We start from the raw sequence: 17,254 nt of genomic DNA on the forward strand, positions 1-17,254 counted from the left end.
TGGGCTGGAGTGCACAGGCACTCAGTCTTTACGCAAGTGGTGGGCTGGTGCATATGTGCATGAGTGCCTGCAGGCCAACTGCTTGGGAAAGTTGAGCTACACGTGCGCTCCAGCCAGCCACTCACACGGCCCAATTCTGAATAGGCCACGGCCCAGTAGTGAGCTGTGGCCTGGGATTGGTGACACCTGTTCTAGAGCAGGGGTCCCCAATCTCTGGGCTATGGTCTGGTACTGGGCTGCAGCACATTTGGAATTGGGCTGAGCAAGAAGTGGGTGAGCACATGAGCACGCAGAGCTCCTTGTTTGCACAAGGGAAAGCATCCCCTTGCCCTCCCCTCCCCTCGGCCAGTCCACAAAGCCGGAAAAGTTGGGGACCACTGTTCTAGAGGAATTGCCCAATCACATTCTCAGTAACCTTTTCTAAAATGGGAAGGTTGGATGATACTTTCTTTTATTCTGTCAATTTCTGAGGTAGTCCAGGTCAGGAAATAATGCCACAAGAAAGTAAAACTCAAGATTTGACATTGCCCACTATGGAGGAATGGTTGGTAAAGTTGGTAGGTTTTGCTGAAATTGATAAATTGACTTCCTATTACCATCTATCCTGTGTAATCATCAAAAGCAAAAATCACAAATTCATTTTTTTCATGTTTACACAAGTCCATCACCAATTAAAGTAGCTAATGACTTTATTCAAAGAAGAGCATTATGCAATCTTAGAGTTAAAACACATTTGTATCTATCACTGCTGCGAAGAATATCAGAAGCCACTTATTTGTATCTTTTTTCCTATTTTTCTTTAACTTTTTTCTTGCACTTTTTGACTTTTCTTTTTTTTGTTCCTTATTTTATACTAGTTCGTGTTAGTTTTTATCTTCTTCGCAAAAGTTACATTCAAAAAACGTAAAACTACCTTAGGCGAGAGTAAGGGCCTACTTGACAGCCTGCTCCCCCTTCCCCCCTTATGCTGCGCCCAAGCGAGCCGCCTTCCCGCGCTTTCTGGCCAGACTGCGGTCATTTGCGCTCCCTGTCCTCCTCCAACCGCCCCCCCCCGCCCCCAAGCACGCAACCTCCGCGCAGGCAAAACCCGAAGGCAGCTCTGACAAGGCGCCCGGAGGGAGGGGCCGGAGCTCCTAAACGGGCGGCCCAGCTCCGTGCCTGAAGGACCCCATCCCGTCCGCAGGAGTCCAGGCCGGGCTCCTCGGCAGACGAACCCCCCCCACCCTCTAAGGAGCCCGGGGCCGGCTCTGTCCCAAGGAGCCCGGGGGCGTCGTTGGGGCGCCTGCGAAGGGGGGCTGAGGCCCGGTCCCCGCGCGACGGCGCCATGATGCACGAGCTGCTGCTGGCGCTGCGCGGCTACCCGGGCGGGCTCTTCGTGGGCGGCGGCCTGCAGGTGGGCGCAGCGGCGGGGCGGCGGGGCGGGGGCGGCCCTCCCTCCGCGAGCCCGGCCCAGCGTCCTCCTCCTCCTCCTCCTCCCCCGCAGGTGTCCCCGGAGCCGCCGCCGTTCCTGCACCCGAGCGAGGCCGCCCTCCTGGCCCGCGTCTGCCGCCTGGGCGCGCTCTACGTCCGCCTGCAGGAGTTCATCGAGCAGTTCGCCGAGCACGCCCAGCCGCCGCTGCCGCCGCCCGCCGCCCCGCCGCAGGTGCGCCTTCTTCCCGGGGACGGGTGGCGGCCCGCGGGTGCCCTGCGGGGAGTCACCGCCTCGCTTCGCCTCTTCGCAGGAGCTGCTGGCCTCCCCGCCGGGGATCTACCTCCGCGCCTTCTGCACCGGGCTGGACGCCGTGCTGCAGCCCTACCGGCAGGCGCTGCTGGGCCTGGAGCAGGAGGTGAGCGGCGGCGGGGTGGAGGGAGACCCCAACCCGAATGGGGAGGGTCCAAGTTTTGACCACAAGCTACTTTGTCCTGGGCAAGGAACCCATGCCAAGCTGGCATTTTCTGACAGGGTAGGACCTTACCTGGAATAAGGTCTTGCAGGCGGTGTAAGATACCGCAGAAGGCTCCATCCTGACAACCTGTCCGCCCTCCCCCCCCCCTCAAAAAAAAAAAGCTCCGTTGTGAATGCTCACACTTTTCCTCTCTGTTTTGGGCAGTTTCTGGCTGATCCTCACCTTACCATCTCGTATGTCAACTATTCTCTGGACCAGGTGAGTTTTGCCAAAGAAGCCATTTCTCATCTGCACTTTGAGGAAATTTTCCCAGATGCAAAGAGCAGATTTTAGATTTTGCAGAGATTAGATTGGCTTTGTGTTTTTTTGTGTATTTTTTAAAGCCCAAACTCCACCCAATAGAACCAATGGAGAACCTACTTAAAAAGGAGACAGAGAACCAAAAATCGATGCCACTAATTAGAGTAGCTTAGGTGACTATTGAGAACAAGTCCTTGAAAAGAGAGCTGAAGGGTGGAATTATTCTTGTTCTTTTGCAGCCAATCTCTGAAGTTGCATTTGAGGGTAGGGATTATAGAGGCTTTTCATTTCATGCCCTTCCGTCTCATCTTTCTTTTAGATTAGATGGAAATACAGGCAGTTCTCATTGAACAACCTTTCATTCAGCAACCCAATTGAAGGTGTGTTAATCGCAATTCTGGGCGCTTGGCAACCTGCTCACTGTTATGGGATCCCGGCATCACCATTTGAGATCTGTGATGTTGTGACCATGTGGGGTTCGCCTAACAATAGCAAGAGGGACAGCCGTAACCACCACCTTAAAAGTAGTAGGGACACATGATAGCTCACTTTTTGACTATGTCACTTAGCAATAAAGTTGCCAGTTGCAATTACCATCCTTAAGCAAGGACTACTGTAAGAATAATTATTACAGTGTTATCCTTCTTTTCCCTCTCTTGCTCAGTAGCAAACACAGTTAATATTCTGCTTCCTATCCTCAGAACAGCAACCCTGTGAGTTGGGTCTGGCTGAGAGTGAGTCACTGGCCCAAAGTCCCCCAGTTGGCTTTCATGCCTTAGGGAGACCTAGAATTCACCTGGTTTCAGGGCCAGCACCTGAACCACTCCATCAGAACTGACTCTCTTAGATGAGTTGTTTCTCCTACTTGTTGTACTGAGTAGAGCTGTGCAAATATGTTCCAACCTTGCATTTCTTCAGAGAACTGGACTTTGACAACATACTATTTCCCTTCCTAATTTTTCAAATTGGTTCGCTCAGGCAAAAACGGAATTAAGTCACAAAAAGCTCTACTTCTCAATCACTGATAACTGTAGGGGCTCTAGATAAGCCCATAATCACAAGCCTCATCAATAAAGGATTGTTTGAAGAAACCCTGGATTTCACTGAAGCATACAAAAACCACCTGAGTGATGATATGCTGTAGACATAAAATAGCGGAATGCAATAGTCTAAATTCAAAAGGTTTCAAGCTTGAAACACTAGTTTCAAATTCAGACCAAAGTTGAACTCAAGAAAAAAATGGTAGAAACAGTATAGATAAAGAAAAAAAGTCAAAGATGCAGTTTCCAAGTCTTTACAGTAGTTACAAATTTTTACCATTTCTCTCTTTTTAGAATTATATTCTGTAATTCACTCACTACTTCCCATATTCAACCCTTTTTAATCCAGTTCCAAAGATCTTAGTTAATTTTTGCCCATTTACAGCAAAATGTCCATAAAAGATTTCCAATCTATAAACTAAAACTCTTCTAGTAACCTTTAACTGGGTGAAATGATGCATCATACGGCAAAACCACCTGAATTGAGTTACTTCAAATAGAGTTGCTTCCAAATAACATGGGCTCTTTTCAAGGCAGATACATCTCTGAATATATCCCAACTTTTTCAGCACATTAGAAGCTTTGCCACTGTTGAAGGCGTTGAGGAATCTAGTAAAGAAATGTCTTTGAAAGGATGACCTAGCGGGTCATGGATTGTGTAGTCTTTTATTAAAACATTGTTTTCTCCCTAGTCAAACGAATCAATCGTGTCATTTCTTTTGTAGTTTTGGAAGAAGCCACTTGTGATCTGACTCCCTGAAAGCACTAGGGTTTTTTTTAATAACTGAGAAGAGATTCTCCGTTGTGGAATATGTAATGAGTTCAGTTTTCATGTTGTTAATCTGATGGTGTGATTTGGAGTGTTAGTGACTCTGCAGCAAGTGGGAGATCAAACAGGTTCCTGAGGAATCTAGTAGACAACATTGTTGTTAAAAGGTAGAGGAGGAACTAGATTATCAGCTGTACCGAAGGAGAGTGCAGATACCACCCACATAAAAAATTATAAACCAATTTCTTTATTGAATGCCAATTACAAAACATTTATGAATATAATGGCTGAGAGATTGAAAAAAATATTAAGTAAATAGATACACACAGATCAAAATGGTTTTCTTCCAACAAGACAACTAAAAAACAACACAAGGACAGTACTAGATATCCTGGAGTATTCTGAGGCACATCCAGAAGAACAGGCTGCACTAGTTTTTCTGGATGCTCAAAAAAAGCCTTCGATAAAGTAAATTGGCAATTTATGAGACCACAAGTAAAGGAGATGAAATTTGGGAATAAATTCAAAAAAATGTTAAGAGTCAATATATTCAAGCCAAAAAGCACGGGTAATAATTAATGGAGAAACGACAAATTCATTTGAAATAGGAAAAGGAGTCAGGCAGGGATGTCCGCTTTCACCTCTGCTTTTTATCATAACACTAGAAATTTTGTTGAGAGACAGAATTCAGACATAAAAGGACTAAAAATTAAACAAGAAGAATACATGGCCCAAGCATTTGCAGATGACCTTGTATTCTTCGTAGAAGAACCAATTAAATTAAAGAGATAGAAAGATAGGGAGAAGTGGCAGGTTTAACAATAAGGACAAAACCAAAATGATAACAAAAAATCTAACATACAAAAAAAAAAGAAATTAGTAGAAGCAATGGGTATACAAATTGTTTAAAAAATTAAAAATCTAGGAATTTGGCTCACGGCAAGATGTTCAACAATAAAAGATAATTATGTAAAACTGGTATTAGAAATAAAAAAGGATTTAGAAAAATGGGGGAGATCACAATTATCAATGTTAAGGAGAATTGCCACAATCAAAATGAACATCTTGCCAAGAATACTATTTCTCTTTCAAGCCATTCCAATTAAATTAGATAAAAAATTATTTAATGAATTAAATAAAAATACCATGAAATTCATTTAGTCAGGGGGAAAAACAAGAATAAAATTAAGTTCAGTACAAGATAGTAGATTCAGAGGTGGATTTGGACTCCCCGCCTGGGAAATATACCATAAAGCAGTAGTCTTAACATGGATTAAAGAATGGGCCAATCTGATAAATAAAAGAATCTTAATCCTAGAAGGACACGATCTAGAGGCGGGGTGGCATGCCTTCATGTGGAATCCTGGAAATAAGAGATACACTTTAATAGACATGTAATTCGAAGCTCATTATTAAAAGCGTGGAAAGAGATTAAACATAAACATTATATGAAGATTCCAGGGTGGGTTTCCATTATGGAGGCATTGATCCACCCCAATGTCCTAGAAACTGGAAGATTAGGTATTATGATGTCCTAAATTCCCAAGGAGAATTAAAGACGAACCAAGAACTCAGAGAACAAGGGATGAAAATAGAGTGGTGGCCATATTTACTCAAGACGAGATATAAAAAAGATATAGAATTTGGAATTGAGGTAAAACCAAACCAATTAGATAAAATATTAGAGGGGACGGATGAAAAATTAATTTCTAAAATGTACAATTATCTATTAGAATTTGAAATGGCAGAAGAAATAGCTAAAGGCCCAATGATTGCATGGGCAAGGAATATAGGGCACAACATTAATTTGGAAGATTGGGAAAAGTCGAAACAAAATTATAAAATAACAAAATTGGTTGTTTATAAAGAAAACCAACACAAAATGTGTTATCGGTGGTATCTGGCACCTTCAAGGTTAGCGAATATGTACCCAAACTTAAATCCGACTTAATGGAAATGTGAGCAAACGCTTGGTGGCTTTGCCCAAAAAGTAAAAAGTACTGGAAAAAAATTAGAATTTGGATAAAAGAAATCACAAATATACAACTAGAATTTAAGGCTGAAATATTTTTGTTGGGAATGTTAAAAGGGGACTATGCAAAAGAAATGAAATACTTAATTCTCCATATAATCACAGCAGCAAGAATTGCGTTGGCACAATGCTGGAAGGGTGACCAAATGCCAACAAATAATTTGATAATTCAGAAAGATCTTGACTGCGCTGAAATGGACTACTTACACAAAAACTTAGGGATAAGGTAGACTCAAAATATACTACAGCTTGGGAAAAATGGTATAATTGGATGAAGGAGAAAAACCAGGAAATTAAAAGATAAGGATTTGAAAAACGAAGTGGTTAAACTAAGAGCATATACCAAAAATAGAAAATGAATATTTGTAAAATTGTTTTCAATAAACGATCATACCGTCTTAGCTGATAAGAAATATATATGTTTTATGTCAATATTTGTATTTGTATATTGGTTTCATTTGCAACAAAACGTATCTTATACGTTGTATATATTTTTCTTTTTAATCTTTAATAAAGTTTATTTTAAATAAATAAAAAGGAAATATGATACGTAACTTGAAGGCAGCCCAGGGGGAAAGTTGTTCCATGGGCCAGATGTTAGATTGTCAGATTGCCAAGCAACTATTCATTTTTTGCCCCAATTCATTAAAACAAGTATATTCTTAAATACTGGTTTTTGTTTTACAGTTTCAGCTCTTGTTTCCCTCATTGATGACTGTAGTAGAGCAGATAAAGATCCAGAAGGTATGGTATTCTTCCTGTCTGCCTCTGATAAGGGAAGCCTTGTTTTTGGAGCAGTTTAGTAAAATACAGGTGTCTGGCCAATAGCTGAGTTGAGGAAATTTGGATGGAAATGAGAAATGCAAAAGAGAAGTTACATTGCTGTGGTGGTGGTACAGACATTAGGATGCAGCAGTGCAGGCTGACTGTGCCCACAGCCTGGAGTTCGATCCTGGTGGGGCTTGAGGTTGGCTTAGCCTTCCATCCTTCCAAAGTCATTCAAGGGAGGGCTCAGATTGTTGGGGGCAAGAGGCTGACCTTGTAAGCTGCCCAGGGAGTGCCATCAAGCACTGTGGGGCAACGTGTGTGTAGGGGCTATTGCTATTTGCAGAGATGTAAAAAAAGAGAGGGAGTAAATGCAGCTGATGGTTGTTGGCTGCTGCAGACCTGAAAGAGGCACCTTTGGTTTTCTTTCCTACAACTGATTCATCTGAATTTGTTTCCTTGGCAGATTCACGGTTGTCAGATCTTGGAGACAGTCTACAAATATGGCCGTGGTGGTTTGCCACCGGTGCGCCAAGCTTTGGAGAAGTAAAGAATTATAATTCCGGTGACCTTTATCAGCACCCCAGTCATTCCCAACCCCCCAGCCAGGCACAAGCATAAAGCTGCTCTCAGTGCCATTTGTTACCCCTTCTCAAGGGAGCAATTCAGAGCACCTGGAATCCAGGGGCTTCAATTGTAGGTCCTGCCTGGAGGCTGGTTCCATTTGCTGCCCGTCACGTTTGCTCCCCTGAGCTTTTTCTTCCTTTTGCACTCCCGCAGGGTCTTGGCCATGTGCCATGCCGTTCTCTACAAGCAGCTCTCTGCCTGGATGCTGCACGGGCTGCTCTTGGACCATCACGAGGAGTTCTTCATCAGGCAGGGCCCCTCCCTGGGGCTGACCCCGGCCCAGCCGGAAGAAGACGACGACGATCTGGGCATTGGAGGACTCACGGGGAAGCAGCTGCGAGAGCTGCAAGATATGGTGAGGTTGAGCCTTCCCCGTGTTCCCTCCAAGCTACTTACTGTTTATTCATTAAGAAAATGTCTGGTCATCCAACTCACAGTGACTCCAGGAGGCTTACAGGAGTAAACCCAAATTCAAAACCCAGCAAAACAATCTAATAAACTCCTTGATGGGCTCCATTTACCCCTGAAGTCCCCAGGTCCACTGACAAACCAGGTTTTCAGCGCCTTTCGAAAGAGTATCTAGTTGGGGCGAATCGTATGCCTCCTTGGTCCCTCCAGATGGACCTCCTTAAGAATGGGACCTGTAACACACCCTGCCTAACTTGCTTTGGTGGGCCAGGTAAATGTACCTGGGGAAAAAAGGGGTCCTTGAAATAACCTGGCCCCAAGGGCATGTAGGACTTTGAAGGCGACAACCTGCAGCTTGAATTGGAATCCAGAAGCAAATCAGCAACCAACGCAGCTCCTGCAAGAGAGGGGACCTGTGCAAATCTAGACTTTCACAAAACTGCACTTTGAACCAACTGATACTTTTCTCTGATTCTGGATACTTTTCAAGGGCCCATGTAGTCCCACGTAGAGTGCATTGCAGTAGTCAAGATGGTATGTAATTAGGGGAGTGAATGACTGTGAACGTGGATTGTTGGTCCAGGTAAGGGCATAACCAACACACAACCTCCAGTTGCCAAAGGCCCTCCTAGCCACAACTGACACCTGCTCTTCAAGTAGGAGTTGTGAGTTAAGGAGAACCCGCAGATTATGCCCTGGGTTTTTGTGGAGTTGTGCCACCCCATCCAAGACCAGAGATGGCAATTCTCTGTGGACCAAAGAACCCCAAATCCAGAGCCATTCCGTCTTGCCAGGGTTCAGTTTCAGGCTGTTGCTCCCCATCCTGCCCTTAACAGCCTCCAGGCACAGCAAGAGGGCAGTCACCATGGACTTGAGACATACAGCTGGGTGTCTTCTGCATGCTGGTGATACCTCACCCTGTAGGGATGGCTGGTCTCACTCAGCCGCTTCACATAGATGTTAAACAGAAGCAGAGAAAGTCCCAAACCTTGCAGGACTCTGCAAAGCCGAAAGCCTCTCGCTTCCTATCAGCACCAACAGAGAGTGGGCACAGAAGAAGGGAGTGAACGGGACAACTTACTTCCGTTTCCCAAAGCCATGCCTAATAGGTCCCCAGAACTCCTATGAATTGCTTCAGCCTTCCTTTGAAGCCAGCCAAGCTGGCAGCTGGCACCCGATCTCATGGGAGGAGTGAATTCCAAAGCAAATGTGTACATTCCTTTTGTCTGTTGGGTTTTGAATTTCATATGGTAATTTGATATTTTGGGAAGGGTAAAATGACTTCTGCTGCCCAGTTTATCCATACTATGCATAATTTTATACATCTCAGTTGTGTCTCCTCTCACCTGCCTCCTTTCTAGGCTAAAAAACTCCCAAAGTCACAGAGTTTCCAGCCCCAGATTCTTTTCAACGCCTTCACCCTGAACCTTCTCCAGCTCCACCAGCCCCCCGCCCCTCCCCCCCCAGGTCCCTTCTACCTGTCTGGGCCTCCTGCGAGAGTTTAGGGGCAGAATGTTCAACATTAGGGTGAATGTCAGTTCTGAGGAAGAAGTAGTAAAACATTGAGGAAAAGAAATAGTTTGGATATTCCTTTTAATGTAGTTTGCTGAGAATTCAAAAATGAAGGAATTTGATTCAAGCAAGCCTGAGGATCTTGCGTGAAAGCGCATGTTGACCTTTGAGGGGAGGAAAAGGAATGAGGAGGAGAACTTCTCTCACTTCCTTGTGCTTTTTAGAAGAGAATCCAGGGAAGAGTAAACTTTTCTCCAAAAAAGTAAAGCTTAAAATAAAGCTTTCAAAATAAAGCAGCTTTGGAGGGATTCTGGAACTGGTCTCAAAGCAACCGCTGAGTAGCAGAGTCGAAAAGGATTTCAGAACTGGGCATGTTTAGAAACCGCCTCCCAGGGCAGTGGGGACAAGGGCCAAATGGCAGTATTCCTCCCCTCCCCCACAACCTTAGCATTGTCCCTCCCAGTCCCTGAACTCTTAAATTAAGGGGGAGATCCCTCCCAAGCCTTCTAAAAAGGTCCATGTTCCATCCATGGCTCTGGAGTTTCCTTTGCGTTGATTTTTATCCCTCCCTCCCTCCCTCCCACCCACCTTTGTTTCAACAGAGGCTGATTGAGGAAGAGAATATGTTGGCCCCTTCTCCAAAACAGTTCTCCCTGCGGATGGAGATGCTGCCTTCCTACATTCCCGCTCGTGTCGCTGAAAAAATCCTCTTTGTAGGGGAATCTGTGCAGATGTTTGAGAGTCAGAATGTGACTCTTACCAAAAAAGGTACTGAGATTGGCTGTGGCTTCTTTCAAGGGAGTAAGAATGAGGGCGAAGTGGTTTGGCAGATGTTTGTATGCTGGTTGCAGGACTCCTCCTCACGGCTGGGCTGTGGGCCAAGCAGTCTGGGCAACCCTTCTCGGTCCATAGACCAGGTTTGCTCAAAGCTCCTGTTTGGCTTACCCCAAGTGGGACAATCAGGGGTGGGCAGAACCTGAAAGTGGTCCCTGGCGATCCCTCTGAATTGGGTCAGTGATCCAGATTACAAGAGGCCTCTCTGACTAGATCAAAGAAAGATCCTTTGCAGCCCGTTTCAGCCATTCGCCTTTATGAAGTTTTCCCTCTTTCTGATGCTGTTCTATATAGACACCCCCCGGGAGGGTGCATTTTCCTCCTTTTAAATCTTCGAATTCTTATTCTGCAATGTGGGCTAAACCTTACCGACTCCCTTGACAAGGTGCACCTCTCTCTCTCAGTTGCTGTTCCTGGGATCTGGACTGAGCTGATGTATTTAGGCAGCCTCCAGTTGCACACGCCAGGTCTTGGAAAGTCTTGGAAAATCTCTCCTCTCGCAGGCTCCATCCTGAAGAACCAGGAGGAGACTTTCGCGGCTGAGCTGCATCGTCTCAAGCAGCAACCCCTCTTCAACCTGGTGGACTTTGAGGCTGTGGTTGACTGGATCCGGAGCGCTGTGGCTGAGGTCAGGCTGTGCGCACGAAGCATGTTAGCAAAGGACCCTTGGGAAGCTTTTCCTAATGGGGAGAAGAAGCCACCCAACCCGCGGAGGGAAGCTCAGGGCAGGGGGACCTTGCCCAAGGAAGGAGCAGGGGGAGGAGCTTTGGATCACACCGTTGCAGCTGGGTGCAGCTTCCGGATCTTGATGCTGGGGCTTTTCTCTTTCCTAAGCACTTATGGAAGCTGATGGTGGAGGAGGCCGACTTGATAGGGCAGCTGAAGGTAAACAAGGAGGTCCTGTTTCCCGGGGGGAGGGGTAGGGGTGTCGAAGTGGCTGAGCAGGGTGCCTTTCTTCCAGGTCATTAAAGATTTTTACCTCTTGGGGCGAGGAGAATTGTTTCAGGCCTTTATTGATACTGCACAGCACATGCTAAAGACACCCCCATCCGCAGTGACTGAGCACGGTGAGTCTCTCCGTCTCCAAAAAGGCCCCGCAGTTTGAAATGCTCCTTGAGTGGCATTTCTGCCAGGTTGGACGCCCAAAATCACCGTTTCAAATGCCCTCTGTGTCGATACCTAAGCCTGGACAGGTTGGGTGCAGAGGAGAGAAGAAGCATAGTTCTTTGCCCCCCAGAGTTGCTGGGTGGAAATGGGGAGGCAGCAAAAGGCCTATTTTCCTTCTACTAACCCCCCCCGGCTCCTTCCCTCAGATGTGAATGTGGCATTCCAGCAGTCAGCCCACAAAGTGCTCTTGGATGACGACAACCTCCTGCCTTTTCTTCACCTGACCATCCATTACCATGGAAAGGAACACCGAGGTGGGTGTTGGTGCAGGAGGCCGGACGCCGCATTGGGAGTTAAAAGGGGTGCCCCCTCCCCTAGCAGAGACCTGCATTAAGCCACAACTTCTGTTTTTCCTCCAAGATGGCAAGCACCTTGGCTAGCTGAGCAGAGGCTGCAGGAGCCCCCCCCCCCCATGTGGACCTCGGCCTCCTCCAACTCTCTGAGCTGCGGCCTTGGCTTGTCCAGCTGCCTCCAGCCTTCTTCAGTCCAAGTTGTTGGCTGGCTTCCTTTTCAGACCCTTCCCAGAACCGGGAGACCCCTTCTCGAGAACTGTCTCCTCACGAGTCCCCCACATCCGGCTGGGCTGCCTTGGGGCTCTCCTACAAAGTCCAGTGGCCTTTGCACATCCTCTTCACTCCCGCCGTCCTGGAAAAGTGAGTGCTGCCTCCTCTGGGTCGGTGGGAAGTGGGAGGGGGCTTCTGCTGCTGGAGTCCTGGGGCTTCCTGGCCCAGGGCTAAGCCCAGCCGACTCTTGGCTGCAGGTACAACGTGGTCTTCAAATACCTGCTGAGTGTGAGACGAGTCCAGGCTGAGCTGCAGCACTGCTGGGCTCTGCAGATGCGGTGCAAGTGCCTGGAATCCAGGCGGACGGATGCCATCAAGTGGCGGCTGCGCCATCACATGACTTTCCTCGTGGACAATTTGCAATATTACCTGCAAGTAAGTGTTTGCCGGGGCGGCTGAAAAAGGGCCAAACAGCTCGGCTGCTTTCTTCTCCGCTTTTTCTGCTGCCAGCTGCCAGCGCTCTCACAGCTTCTTACAAGTCTTTCTCTACTTTGCCTTGACCGCAGGCGTTAAAAGTAATGCTTCTGCTCTGTTTTCTTTCAGGTGGATGTCCTTGAGTCTCAGTTCTCCCAGCTCCTGCAGCAGATCAACTCCACCCGTGATTTTGAGAGTATCCGACTGGCCCACGATCACTTTTTGAGCAATCTCCTGGCCCAATCCTTCATCCTCCTGAAGCCGGTAAGTAGCTTCTCTGTGGGTACCTTATCTTGGACCCTTGGAGTGCAAAGGAAATATGGGGAAGGGCGGCATGCCCCTGCCTTTAGCCCACTCCTCCCCCCAGTGTGGACGGTCGGTTTAGTTGAGGGGAATTGGTTCCCCTGAAGAACTCTTCCTGTGAGGATTTTTTCTCCGAATGTTCAACTGGAATCTGCCTCTCAGCAACCTCCGTCCATTATTCCATCTTCTGTCCTCTCTTAGAACAGAAAATAGATCTCGATCACCTTTTGGTACTGACATCCTGTTAGGTACTTGAAGAGTGCCCTTCAGTCTTGCCCCCGTTTTTCTTGTGGCTCCTCTCAAGGTCATCTATTCCAGCCAGTTTGAATCCTTTACAGTTGAATGGACACTCACTCAAACTAGGAGTTATCAATACAAAATTAAGTGGGATGATTAAGCCCTATAATTTCGGAATTTGTTCTGTTTGACATAGTCTAAAGTTGCATTTGCCCATTTGCAGCCTTATCAGGGCTGCTGGTTTGAAGTTTGCAATTAGCTGGGCTTCCAGATCTTTTTCATGATTCCCCAGCTGGTTATTTTCCCATTCAAAAACTGCATGTGATTTCTAACATTCAGTATTGTAAGGACCTGCTTCAGCTGCCTTCTCAAGAAAGTAAAACTCTTGCAGCAGTTTGCATTTCAAAAGGAACTTTTACTGAGAGAGAAAGTGATTGCAGAGAAGTCAGGCTCTGAAATTTGGGCTCCAAGCCTTAGGCTAAATTTCCCCTTCAACCAACCCCCACCCCAATACTCCCTGTCCATCTGCAGCCAATAAAATGCCGCTAAGGTCTTTTGGAAAATCCGAGGCCGGATGGCGAGAAGAGGCGCTGCAACTTTGAATACCAGGCTGACACCGGGTCAGGGGGAGCCTGTGCAGGTGGCTGATTCTCCCCTCCCCAAACTCCCAAGCGGTTACAGCAACAGTGAAAGCATGCAAAACATTCAACCTACACAGCCTCCTCTCCCCCCCCCCCTCCCCGGATGGCAGCGATCTGACAGGGGCCTGACAATTATTTTCAGCCCAATTCTACCAAGATCATTTTGCTAGATTTCTTGTGTTCTAAGGAATTTAGTTTGCGTTGTCTACAGATTTGATAAGCATTTTCTCCATAATTCTAATCCAAGTTGTTGAAAAAAGTGTTGAGTTCACAACCCAGAGCTGAACTAATTAATATTTTCATAGGTAAAATTAGTTTAGAATCAACAGTTACAACTGTGGGAAGATAAATGAATACATAATAATATAGCCCACTTCTGATCCTTCTTTTGTAGGCTTTTCACTGCCTGAATGAAATTTTAGATCTCTGCCATAGTTTTTGTTCCTTGGTCAGCCAGAACCGAGGGCCCCTGGATGAACGAGGTACAGCCCAGCTGAGCATCCTGGCTAAGGTAAGTACACACCCACCCACCCACCCACATACAACCACACACAGAGGCACACTGAAGCAGTGGAGGTATTCTGCCGTTTTGGCCCGGTTCTGGCATACCGGTAGCGCTGAAGATCAGCTGGCAGAGAACCGGTTTTCTCCGAGTCACCTCGCAACCCAATTACGCCTTTTGGCTGCTTTTACAGTTGTGAAAAATTAAATACAAACTCTTGAGTTCTATGATTTTACCTATCAGGATATAATAAAAATCATCTGGTCCTTAGCAGTTCTTAAAAGTAGGTAAATACAACACGTTACATCATGTCATCCTTTATTTTACAAAAAGAAAGCCAAGATGGAGAAGCCAGGTGTGAAAACCATGTACACCTTATGATTCAATAGGTTGTAGAGCCACCATTAGCAGCAATAGCTTGAAGTAATCGTTTTCTGTGTGACGTTGTCAGTCTCTCGCGTTGTTTGGCCGCCTCTTCTTTACAACGTGGCTTCAGTTCATGGAGGTTGTGAGCATTTGCTTATGCGCAGCTCCATTCTTTTCCAGCCATTCTGTGGTAGATTTGCTGATGCCTTTGGGATCATCGTCCTGCTGTGTGACTCTAGAATACTTCAGTATACAGAGGAGTTCATGGTCAACTCAGTGACTGCAACGTGCCCCAGTCCTGTGGTTGCAAAACAAGCCCACATCATCACCCCTCCACCACTGCTTGGCAGTTGGCAGGCTTGTGCTGTTTGGTTTTTGGCAAACGTGGCGCTGCATTATGGCCAAACCCCTCCTCTTTGGTCTCTTCTGCACAAAGGGCAGAGTCCCAGAAGTCTTGGGATTTGTTCAGGTGCAAATTTGCAAACCTGCTGCCAATATTCGTTTTAGAGAGAAGAGGTTTTTTTTCCTAGCAACCCTTCGAAACAAGCCATACTTCTTCCATCTTTTTCTAATAGTACTATCATAAACTTTAATATTTAACATGCAAAGTGAACTCTGTGGAGTCTGAGGTGTAACTTGGATTTTTTTGCAATTTCTTCGAGCATTGTAGGATCTAACTTTGAGACTCTGTTCCTGGGAAGATTGGCAATTGTCTTGAATGTTTTGCACTTGTGAATGCTCTTCCCCACCATAGAATGATGGACTTTAAATGTTCTCAGATGGCCTTTCTCAGAATGATGGGCAGAAACAATTGCTTCTCTAAGCCCATTGCTGATGTCTTTACTTTTCACCTCAAAACTTCCGCTTTTATAGAGTCAGACTTGCTAATGGATCAGTTGATCCAAGGCATTTGATTAGCAGCACCTGGCTGATAACGTAGCCTCTTCATATGTACCTAAGCAGTAAGAGTGTGCTTGCTTTTTTTCACATGAGGCTTCTCCATTTTGGCTTTTTTGTGTGTGTAAAATAATGACATGATATAATATATCACGTGCTTTTTCTCTGAGGTTGTATTTACCTACTTTTAAGAACTGCTAAGGACCAGATGATTTTTACTTTGTCCTGATATGTAAAGCCACAGTACTCAAAGAGAGCGTACTTTCATTTTCGTGTGATTGTCGTTTCCCTGGTGAACCCAACTTTTGTGCTTTAGCCTTTTTCTTTGCCGAAATGAGCTGCCTTGAGGTTTGTGTGGAACACTTGGCGTAGATAGCTCCTCGGTTCCAGTTCAGAGGTCCACTGGTGCCTCTGCCCCGCTGTCCATGTTTTCTCTCCCCCGTTTCATTCCTGGCTATGAAAATGGTGAGGGCCAAAGTCACTGCTCCAGATGCAACCGCACAACCCTTTTTAAAAAAAAGTGTATTTTTCCCACCTTGGGCATCGCAGTGCCCTTCTTCTCCTGCCCGAAATGGCTTTTGGAAGATTCTGCTGGGCTCCCTGGGGGCATTGGCTCTAGAGGGCTGCTCTGATGCCTGGGTTTCCCTTTGCAGGGCTTCAGCTGCCAGTCCTCCCTTCTGTTCAAGATTCTTTCCAGCGTTCACAATCACCAGATAAATTCTGACTTAGCACAACTGCTGTTACGCCTGGACTATAACAAGTACTACACTCACGCTGGAGGCACTTTGGGCAGGTAAGGCTCAGCATCCCAAAGCAGAGGGTGCTCCTCTAGCCCCCTTCCAACGGAATCAGTGGGGAACACCGGGCCAAAGGCCGTGTCAAGCCCTGCGGCTTCCCCTCCAATCTCTGCACCAAGATGGGTTGGATGTCCTCCAACTACTACATACTACATATGTACTACATGCTATGTGGCATGGGCAACAGGCGCGCTCTGTCCACTCCCTTTGTCCTTTTACTTGCTTCCCTATCACACGTGGGGGAAACTTCAGAATAGCAGCTGCCCTCTGCCTCCCTGGTCTTTTATGGTTAAGTCAGCTCATGCTCACGTCTGTTGTAATCTGTCCATGTATTACAAAATGTATCAATTTGTGCCCAATTTGCTTCCTCCCTTTGAATCCCTTTTCTTTCCCTGCAGCGTGGGGCTCGAATGATTAGCCCACTGGAAGGCCACGGTTTCCGAGAAGTGTTCTGGCCTGCAGTGGCAGCAACATTCCAGCCACCGGCAGAGGACAGCAGAGGAGGCGCACGATTTGCTCTCAAAGCAACTGGGGGGTGTTTTTTTTCTCGCAGGGCTCCCACAACACTTGCAAATGGGGTCTTGCGTATTCAGTAGCTTTTGGGGAGTGGGCTCCGTGGGCTCCTTTTGAAGCCAACAGAGGAACACTGATTGCTTTGGGCTCCCAAGTGAGTCCCCGCTTTTTGCTGTGACTGCAGAGCCGCCAGTCCAGCCTTTTGAAGTGTCACCTTCACCATTTCTGTGCCAAAATCAGATGGTGGCTATAAAGGGTGCAATGCTATTAACTGTATAAATAAATGGTTTTGTGTTCTATTTCTGAAGATGCAAAAGTATGTGAAAAGTAACCTGGCCTTGGAGATTCCAGTTGCTCAGGCTTTTGTTTGCTTCTCTTGCTCGGAGGGGAAGCTCTGCTGAAGACCCAGTTTGAACAACAAGGCCAAGACACGGTCACCATTTGCTGCCTCTTTTGCTGGAAACAGCAAAACACCAAACGTCGTTCATTGCCTAACAAAACTGCGGGAACCTTTAATGAAAAAGTCCGTGTTTTTTTCAAGAAGTCGATGGCCTGGGAATAGGGATCTGCAAATGTCCCCAGAGATAGGAAACCTCTCTTCTCCCAGCCTGATTTTCTAACCTACATTCACCCCGTAACTTTGCATGGAAAATATCCCAGGAGAAGCACTTTTAATTGTTC

General features: G+C 46.5%; 1 protein-coding gene across 2 annotated transcripts; it reads left to right on the plus strand.

Annotated features, from left to right (window-relative positions):
• The first annotated feature begins 1,098 nt into the window (after positions 1–1,098).
• Positions 1,099–16,857, plus strand: TUBGCP4 (tubulin gamma complex component 4). 2 transcript variants are annotated; one of them, XM_026684651.2, is made up of 18 exons: positions 1,099–1,393; positions 1,484–1,642; positions 1,722–1,826; positions 2,091–2,144; positions 6,715–6,771; positions 7,259–7,338; positions 7,573–7,774; positions 9,942–10,107; positions 10,677–10,801; positions 11,008–11,058; positions 11,135–11,240; positions 11,487–11,594; positions 11,855–11,993; positions 12,101–12,278; positions 12,447–12,581; positions 13,893–14,009; positions 15,917–16,056; positions 16,459–16,857. In XM_026684651.2, exons 1-18 carry the CDS (start codon positions 1,325–1,327, stop codon positions 16,472–16,474), a joined length of 2,007 nt encoding a protein of 668 aa, XP_026540436.1. In that variant the 5' UTR covers positions 1,099–1,324; the 3' UTR covers positions 16,475–16,857. The 2 variants fall into 2 exon arrangements, with proteins under 2 accessions (XP_026540436.1, XP_087829146.1); XM_087973020.1 differs by lacking the exon at positions 16,459–16,857 and having other exon boundaries at positions 15,917–16,060.
• The last annotated feature ends 397 nt before the right edge of the window (positions 16,858–17,254 follow it).

Source organism: Notechis scutatus, chromosome 11, assembly GCF_049901735.1.
Source record: "Notechis scutatus isolate UNSWTSFEM ecotype Mainland chromosome 11, rNotScu1.2, whole genome shotgun sequence".
Lineage (NCBI taxonomy): Eukaryota > Metazoa > Chordata > Lepidosauria > Squamata > Elapidae > Notechis > Notechis scutatus.

Bases quoted from the DNA above. Each gene is read 5' to 3' on its own strand.
- TUBGCP4 (XM_026684651.2), top strand. From the start codon at position 1,325: ATGATGCACGAGCTGCTGCTGGCGCTGCGCGGCTACCCGGGCGGGCTC. The intron at 10,802-11,007 runs GTCAGGCTGTGC...CTCTTTCCTAAG, and splicing joins TCCGGAGCGCTGTGGCTGAG to CACTTATGGAAGCTGATGGT. The intron at 12,582-13,892 runs GTAAGTAGCTTC...CTTCTTTTGTAG, and splicing joins CCTTCATCCTCCTGAAGCCG to GCTTTTCACTGCCTGAATGA.